This window comes from Clinocottus analis, unplaced genomic scaffold (assembly GCF_023055335.1).
Source record: "Clinocottus analis isolate CAN_PGR_092001 unplaced genomic scaffold, fCliAna1.0.p SCAF_19, whole genome shotgun sequence".
NCBI classification, from domain to species: Eukaryota; Metazoa; Chordata; class Actinopteri; order Perciformes; family Cottidae; genus Clinocottus; species Clinocottus analis.
Window position 1 is genome coordinate 2,960,132 of NW_027175920.1, and position 9,176 is coordinate 2,969,307.

At 41.8% G+C, this 9,176-nt stretch overlaps 1 protein-coding gene across 1 annotated transcript; it reads left to right on the forward strand.

Moving 5' to 3' along the window:
* Nucleotides 1-3,283: 3,283 nt before the first annotated feature.
* Nucleotides 3,284-7,929, forward strand: prph2a (peripherin 2a (retinal degeneration, slow)). The gene is made up of 3 exons (XM_068583720.1): nucleotides 3,284-3,864; nucleotides 5,417-5,663; nucleotides 7,550-7,929. Exons 1-3 carry the CDS (start codon nucleotides 3,284-3,286, stop codon nucleotides 7,754-7,756), a joined length of 1,035 nt encoding a protein of 344 aa, XP_068439821.1. The 3' UTR covers nucleotides 7,757-7,929.
* The last annotated feature ends 1,247 nt before the right edge of the window (nucleotides 7,930-9,176 follow it).

A 9,176-nucleotide genomic window follows, 5' to 3' on the forward strand; every position in this document is an offset into this window, starting at 1 on the left:
GAGCAAAATGCTAAACTCTCAATAGTATTGAAAGAATACTTTACACAGAACTTGGCTCTGAAATTTCATTTAAAGGTGCAGTGTGTTGGAGTTTGCATGTTATATTTCATTGACTGAAACGTCTGTGTGTAAGAACTACGATGGCTGACGCAAAAACTTGACACCGCAAATGTCCCTCTCTAGAGTCAGTGTTTAGTTTGTCCATGCTGGGCTACTATAGAAACATGGCGGCCAAAAAAGTCCTTTTTTTTTCATTAGGTACATTTAGACGCCATTTCATTCTTTATTTTCACTTTGAAGACAGTGTTTGTTTGGTCCTCTTGAGCTCAATTCCAATATACTGATGGGTTTTTTAATTCTAATGTCTGCCCCATGAGCTCAGGCAGAATACATGCAACTGAAAGATGGGCAATTAAGTGTAGTTAAAAAACAGCATACACAAACCACTTAATGTCACTTGTTTCATCTGACCCAGATTCCAAAACTTAACGATATGTAGTTTACTTCCACAGTCGACAAAGAGTAGCAGAAATCCTCCGAAAGTTGAGTGTTTTAATTGAAAAATGCGATAATTCATTTATCTTTTATATTGATATCATTCTCAAAAGTCAGATTTAGGTTGAGTTTCATTTCCCAGTATGCAAATCTTTTTAAGACCGTTCCTCTCCTGCTGATCCTGCTTTACAGATGTCACTGTCACAGAATTTCCTCATTAAAAAACAATTTTATCCTGGCTCATGAATGGACCATTAGTGTCTTTCAGGAGCTCTGAACTATTACAAGAAGGAAATGTGAGTCATTGTGAGTGTAACAAAGCACTTTTTAAATGTAGTAGTACTTATCGGTTTCCTGTTGCCCAGATATCAAAACCCCTACAATCTTTCATACAATACATCTACAGAATAATTAAAATGACCATTCGAACCATTTTAGAATAACAGCTATAAAGTGCTCCCACACAGACTTGAATAAAGCACTGATAATAATCCCCATGCTGAAATGATGTGCATTTATGCTTCTGCACTTCTGACCCTAAATGCCACTAAAAAAATGACATTTTAAGGTATTGAAATTGTAATGTAACACAAATAATGAGGCTTCATGCTCAATAACATGCTTGTTTGTTTCTGGTGTTTCCTATTGATGTTTTGCTTCATCTTCTACTAAGAAAATAACACATATTGATATAAAGCTGGTGCAGAATGCACCTCATACCATTTCAGAGGACACTACAAAATAAACGATACCATTTCACATGTTTAATCCAATTTTAATGTCGACAACACATTCAATAAACTGGTTATAAAACAATGCAATGGCTAAATCGTCATCCCCCTTACTAATGTTGGTCAACTTGGCTAAACTTTACTTCAACCCTGTCTATGAGCAGTATGTACAGTTTCAAAAAAGCAGTTTTAAGCTGATAGGAATGTTAATTAATGTATTTGTAACTAACTCCAAGAATCACTCAATAGACAATATACTACACAGGAAAAACAGTATTTTTTTAGAAATACTATTATTTTCTTCTAAAGTAATAATATTTCATCATTTTGGAGCGTAATTACTAGCCATAGCAGGTAGAGTAGGAGCAAATATTTAAATAAAATGGATTCGAATCCAGTTAAATACAATTTTATAGAGAATTCTACATATAGTTAGACTAAATTCTATATAGACTTGAATCTAATTAAACAATTCTATAGAATCAAATCTAATTCTATGTAGAATTTCAAATAGAGTGGAATCCAATTTAATCAAATTCTATATATCGTTGGTTCTAGTTAAAGAGTTGAATCCAATTCTTGTAACTATATCATCTAGAGTTAAGTATGAACACTTAATAGTCAAAAATACTCATAATTATTAACTCCGAGACGAGAGTAGATTGTGCTCTATTTCATTTTTTTCTTCAATTTAAGTAAAATTTACTTTGACAAATTCACTGTGTACAATGTAGTAAAACGCAGACCCTTTTTTTTGCAATTAAAAGGCAACTGACAAAAATAGTTTGAGACGAAGCAAGACTGTCACATGACATTTAGAAAACATGCAGTTACAGTGATGCAATAAAGCTATAAGCAGCTTGTTTATGAAGTGTTAACTGGAGACAAAAGTCTTACAGTCCACTAAATGTGTTGCAGTATAATGTGCAATACAGAGGAAAGTATTTACTTTAAATAACTGAGGATAGACCTCAACAAACAGCGTGATTTAAAGAAACATGCCTTGTAAACCGATTGAAAGAGGCAGCTATGCATTCACTACTAATGAGTTCAGCCACCGTCAAAGTTTGAGGCAGTGGGAGTAGAAGCCGTTCACTGACTTTGCCAAGAAGGAAACTGCCGAACACAGACTTGATTCGAACTGCCAAGATAACAAGTGACGAAAGGACAATAAATGGGAGCACCTAAATGCATCTATAAGCTTTTAAAGTGACATTTTCTACCACTATCTCACGTGCGTGTTTATTGACGTGCCGCCGTGTTTCATCCATTCGATGTGTTCTCGGTTTTGTGTCGTTCTCAATGAAAGAATCACACATTCAGTCGTGTTGACCCGTGAGCCTGGAAGCTCTTTTGTTTCTGTCAATGGGTTACTGGGGGTTTGACTCCCTCCATTGTGAAGACATCCGGTTTGTGTGGAGCCTGTGAATGACTGCGATCCATTATTAGCTCCGCTGTCATCTCCGTGGTCTCTGTCAAACTTGATGCCTTTGCCGCTCCCGGTGCGTTCGATCAAGGCGACCGTGACCACGTGAAAGCTCAAACCAATTATGGCCCCTGGCAGCGGCTTACAATCAGGCTCATCTTGTGTGGAGGGATTTCTGCAAATTGGATCAGGCCGCTTACAGGGGCTTAACATGACGTACTGCAACTTTGAGTTTAATCATGAGGATCCTCGGCAATCCTCCGCCTCTCCTGGACAACGAAACATCACAATTAGCCTCACCTGTGCGTTACGGAAGGAAAAAAAACGGTGCAAGTTGGGGCAAATCGAGCCTTGTGAAACCTTAACTTTCTGGCACGATGGGAGAGGAGATAGTTTTCAAGAAATAACACTCCTGCACTGCTCCCGGGTCCTTCTGGGTTCTTCATCTCTGCCTATTTTGTCGTGGGATGGATCACAGGCTGAGCTGACTCCCCGTGTGCCGTTGGACCAGCCAGAGGAGACTCTGATCGCAAAGAGACCGGGAGACAGGACCCCGCAGGTCTAGATCATCCGCTCTAGATCGTCAATCGACTCTCTTCTTCTCGGGCGAGGGCAAATCTCCGGTCGAACGATGGCGTTGATGTTGGTCAAGTTCGACATGAAGAAGCGCGTGAAGCTCGCTCAGACGGTCTGGTTCATGTACTGGTTTGCCGTGATGGCCGGCGTGCTGGTCTTCAGCATGGGCCTGTTCTTTAAGATCGAGCTGCGGAAGCGCTCAGAACTTATGGACAACAACGAGAGCCACTTCCTGCCCAACCTGCTCATACTCATGGGTCTGGTGGCCTGCGGCATCAACGCCTTTGGAGGCAAAGTCTGCTACGACTCACTGGACCCTAGCAAGTTTGCGAAGTGGAAGCCCATGTTGAAGAGCTTTTTGCTGCTCTGCGTGGGGTTCAACGTCCTGCTGCTGGTGACGGCCGTGCTGTGTTTCTTGATGAGGATCCCCCTGCAGTTCACACTGGCCGAGGGGCTGAAGAACGGCATGAAGTTCTACAAGGACACGGACACGCCGGGCCGCTGCTACATGAAGAGGACCCTGGACCTGATGCAGATGGAGTTTCGATGCTGCGGAAACAACAACTACAGAGATTGGTTTGAGATTCAGTGGGTTAGCAACCGCTACCTGGACTTCAGCGCAAAGGAAGTCAAAGAGTAAGTGACAAGAAACCCAAACTAAATTCCCCCTCGGAAAAAAAACTTTAAGATGAATGTGTGTGAGGTGACGGGGATATGGCGCGAGGAGGTTGTCATTGAGGGTTTCAAGGTGGGGCTCGATGATGCCGGGGGTCCTTGATGGGTCTCGTCTACATAGTTTAAGTTCAATGTAAGTGGATTTGGGGTGAAGGAAAGTCAGGGCAGGTGTGTTATTCACTTTCATCCACTCAGGATTATTGTCACAGAAACGATGAGAGCGTCGAGGGGTTACTAGGCAGTTTCATGGATGAAGTCGAGGAGGAGGGACTCGGGGAGGTAATTAGGAGCCGAAAACAATGCACAAGGTCAAAAAGGCACGAGCAGGATCATAAGTGCATTGTTCCAGCCCAGTCATACTTTAGCTTCTTTGTGACCACCTGCTCATATTTACACGACACATAGCGGTTCATTTTGCGAGGACAATACGCGGAGAGGATTCTTTGGAGCGTCGGCACATAGGTAGTGTTTAATCTCAGGGATTACAGCGTCCATGTCCTTCAAGAATCAGTGTCTTGTCCAATCAGCAGAAGACCTAGCAACACGCCAGGGACACCACCGCACAATAAAACAATTTGGAGCTAGGATTTTGAACTCGGTGTAAACACTGGGCGTCTGATTGCAATACTACTGGGTTGTAACGTAGGGAGAGAACTCAAACACTCATGTAATGTCATTAAGGAGCAGTAATCATGGAAAAGGCCTTTTCTTTATGGCTCGTTTTAAATCCTTCCCTAAATATTAATCACTCAGAATTTCTTGATTAGCACCCAGAACGTCACCCATATATTGTAGTATTTCCTGTTTGTTTTGTCGTATTGATCAACGTTATCTAAAACATTATTTTGGGTAATCAGGTGTTGTCGTTTTTTGAAATCCGATGTCCACCTTCTCCAGTCTCAGTAATCCAATCATACGCGTCTTTCCATTGACTTACTACCATCAATCTATCACAGGTGAACCGATTTGGGTCAAGCTCTTTAAGTAAAGTTGGAGTTCACTCGAGTTGTGCTTGTCTTGCCTGTAGAACTGTGTGAAAGAGATGGATCGGTATTAATCAACGACGTTTGATTAATACTGGAACGGTTCTCGACAAACAAAACAACAAGAATACAAATGAAGAATTAACACAATAAAAGCAACACAAACCACTTCATCAGTCTGCAATAATGCAACCTGTGTGAAGCTGAAAATGTTTGATTTATGTTCCTCCTCTAAAAGAGCTGTGTAATTGTTTATTTTTGAGGAAACACTTGAAGAAACACTTTATTCATTTGCAATTGTTACCAGAATTTGGTTAAATTTGATTGCAATCAGTAACTGAACAGGTGAAAAGCACAAAGCTCGGCCGCAATAAACATCAAACCTTCCAGTTATTTAAGCGTAAGTCACAGTCATAGTTCAACTACTTTTAGCCCACACATTTAGTTCCCGACCTTAAATCCCATCTCACTTTCACCTCCAAACCCCTGCTAGTGTGACTTTAACATGACCCTCTGCCTCATCCTCTTAGCCGCATTGGGAGCAACGTGGACGGCCAGTATCTGATGGACGGCGTCCCGTTCAGCTGCTGCAACCCCAGCTCCCCCAGACCCTGCATCCAGCTCCAGATGACCAACAACTCTGCGTACTACAGCTACGACCACTACACGGAGGAGCTCAACGTGTGGAAGCGCGGCTGCCGCGACTCCATGCTGTCCTACTACGGAGGCCTGATGAACACCATCGGCTTGCTGGTGGTGCTCGTCACTATGCTGGAGGTCAGGGCCAGACACGCACCAACACAGACATTCACGTGAATGTGATCAGTTTGTACCTCAAACTGCCCAGTGAGAGGATAATGTGTGATCCATCATGTTACCTCTTTAATAGAATACCTACACCATCACTTTGCTTAGAAGATAATCCCACTGACCTTTAATGGAGGTGGGGAAATTTATCAATTGGCAAGCCATGGGAAACCCGCAGCGGGTGTTTCTCCCCGCAAATACCACAATAAAAAAAAATAAAGTCAGAATTTTGAGATTTATATTTATACATTTTACGAGAGAAAAGACTTAAAGGTAAACAGCCAACTGGTTGGTTTGGCAAAGGTACATCTGGTTACCTTTTATTTTTTTTAAACATTTCCCTGAGCTTTTCTATAAAACCTTCCAGTGTCACTCAGTGTGACAGACAGTCCCAAATTGTCCCTTTTCTGTAACATGTGACACTTTAAAGAGTGTGTTTGAAAGTTTGTGCACCAAAATGCAAAGCCTCGACCCAGTTGGCACATCTGCCCTCCGTCACATCCCTTTGCCCACTCCGCCCTCCCATCTATATACATCCACTTACTGCTCCTTCCCGAGCAACTCTATCCTCTTTTCCTATTGTCAGGTAGCCCTGCACCATCTTTAGAACGGACAAACCTTCACCATCTTAGCTGCTCTCCACCTGAACACTCCAGCAGCCAAATGGCACCTCACCTCTGTTCACCTTTCCCCTGAGCCTCCAGTGCCAACATCTGTTGTTGATGTTGTTGTTGTTTAAGGTCCAAGAAGCTGAGCGCCATTACACAGAACAGTGACAAACATGTACGAATAAATCCTTAAAGCCTGCAAACGTCAGTGAGTCCCGGTATCACCTCAAGCCGACAGAAAAGCACCAGGTAACACCTCTGTCGCAGAAAATTCAGCAGGCAAACCTTGGCTCTGGAAACTTTGAAGGTTTAAGCGACACACGGTCGCACGGTCAGAGGAATGTCGGAATTAAGAGTTATGCAAGCGTCGCTGACATAGATAGTGGGCTCAGAGGTGGAGTAATGGGTTAATCTAAGGCAGGTGAAAAGGATAGACCCACTTCCTGGTGCGTGAGCTCGCTGATCTGGAGTCATCAGGCTTAAATTAGGTCTGAACATTTCTCATGATAGAGGCAACATTCATAATATCAATATACAAATTTGTATTAACACATTTTCACACACACACACACCGCTTATATTGCATGCTTTCACGCATGCACATGAATATACAAATACAAAATATATATACAAATACATTATTATGTGTCTTAACCTCGGTTGTCTTCGTCCTCTTGTTGACGTCTGTACATGTTGTCGTCTGATTTGTTCTATCTCTTGGTGTGCATTGCACTAATAAAACAAAAAAGTAGAAGAAAAATGAATTATGCTTATTTAGTTCTTGGTTAAATTGATAAATGCATTTGGTCCACAAGCTTCAGAAAATAGTGAAAACGTCCAAGCTGCTGATGTCATCAAATGTCTTGTCTTGTCTCACTAACAGTCCAAAATCCAAACATATTCAGTTTGTTCTAATGACAATTAAAAAAGCGTTATTATATTCACGAAGCTGGAAACAGGTTTTGCATAAATTATCAAACTAATTGCCAATTTATTCCCTGCAGATCGATTATTAATTGACAAATCGTTGCAGTTCTTATTATAAACTTATATTTGTAATATAATCATGATACTGAAACAGCTTTTAATGTACTTTTATGAACATTAACCTTGATTCAAGAATTGGGAGTTTTCTTTCTTCTGTTTTGTTGTTGTGAAGTTGCAAACACGACTCAGAGTCCTGCTTTCACTGATCATCCCCGTTAGGAGATGACAGGTTTGTCTGACCAGTGTTCCTGTCCGCTGCAGGTCGGCGTGACCATCGGCCTGCAGTACATCGACAGCTCCCTGTCCACGCTGGCTAACCCGGAGGACCCCGAGAGCGAGAGCGAGGGCTGGATCCTGGAGAAGACGGTGAAGGAGACGTTCACCGACATCATGGACAAAATGAAGTCCATGGGTAAAGGCACCAAGGTGGAGGAGGGGGGTGAGGCAGCGGTCGCCACGGTGAGCTGAGCCAACCCCTCCTGCAAAAACTGACATCACTCCCACCTGAAGAGGAGAGGAAGGGGACGTGTGAGATTACTACATTTTTTTTTACCAACACGTATTATGTAGACACACACACACACACAGACACATATTCAGCTGTGAATGGACTCCTTTCAAATGGACTCCTTGCATACATAATTATAAGCTGTATATTGAGAAATAGCGAGAGATAATGTGTAGGGTGAGTTAAGTTGTCATTTTGCTTTCCCCTCCCCCAACCAATCGAAGAAAAAAAAAGATAAGTAAATGTGATATGTATTGATAAAAGTCAGATGCTTTGCAATCACAAGTAAACATGTAATTTTTTTCCTGGTTGTTTTGTTGCCTCTCTCTTCCTCTCTTGGAAGCCAGAGGTGCAGATGGAAGATACTTACAGCACAAAAAAAAACCCACAGTGTTTTATTTGTGTTGACCGGTCTCTAGTACTTTGGCTCGTAGCTGATACTGTTCATAGGCAAAGCAAACCAATTAAACCCCACATGCAGCTCTTTTTATACTCCAGTCCACCGTTGTCCCCAATGAAGACTGGATAATCTCCTGAGATGGAGCCAAATTATGAATCGAATGAATCGGCTAGAATTATGCATGAATGTTGCGGCACGAGGTCGAAGAGTGAGGCATGGGAAAGTGGATTTGAGCCCCGTAGAGAAGCAGGGACGACTCGAACCTGTGGAGGACGACTGAAATTGGCAGCTAAATATTGGCTCCTGACCCCTGTACTGTAATCTCAAATCATCTTTGGTGTACATTCAGTATCTGTATATTGACACACATGTATGTATATTCCAACACTGGGTTGCTGTCTTTGTACATAGTGTAGAAAGAATGACAAAATTTTACTTTTTTTAACAGAAATATATTGTAATTAAGCAAAATCTTTTATTTAAATCTGTGTAAAGTTTTTTTTTCCATTTTTTTGGGGGGGCTTTGTGTCTTTTTGTAGAAGAAGAGATTATGCTGATTGAAAAAAAACAAACAAATAAAGATTTTTAGAGATGTGATTTAATAGTGAAATAAGAACGTTGTGTTGCCTCGACCTTGAGTCACACAAACCTGAGATCAGGAGGCAAGGAAGGTTGTGTGTGCCGCAGGGTTCCCGATTAAGGCGACAGGATAAGGGTAATTATGGCATTACTGCTTTCACATGGACATCGGATGATTCTTCACATGTCCAGTGGAAGGAAGGGGGGTGAACACCAGATGCTTTCACCAACAAAATAGAGCCTGCACATGTGTTTGCAAGTGACTTTTCTTGCAAAAAACATTGATTTCATGCACAACTTGATATTTTTCTGCCTTAAATCAGCTCTAAAATGAGTTTTGACCTCAGAGGGTGCGCGTTACAAATCCTTTGATCCCTTCAGCCCGTATATTGATCAATAGC

What these genes read in the sequence shown, in the direction of transcription:
- prph2a (XM_068583720.1), top strand. Translation starts at nt 3,284, where the DNA reads ATGGCGTTGATGTTGGTCAAGTTCGACATGAAGAAGCGCGTGAAGCTC. An exon ending in AGCGCAAAGGAAGTCAAAGA is followed by an intron (nt 3,865 to 5,416) that starts GTAAGTGACAAG and finishes TCATCCTCTTAG; the next exon opens with CCGCATTGGGAGCAACGTGG. An exon ending in TGCTCGTCACTATGCTGGAG is followed by an intron (nt 5,664 to 7,549) that starts GTCAGGGCCAGA and finishes TGTCCGCTGCAG; the next exon opens with GTCGGCGTGACCATCGGCCT.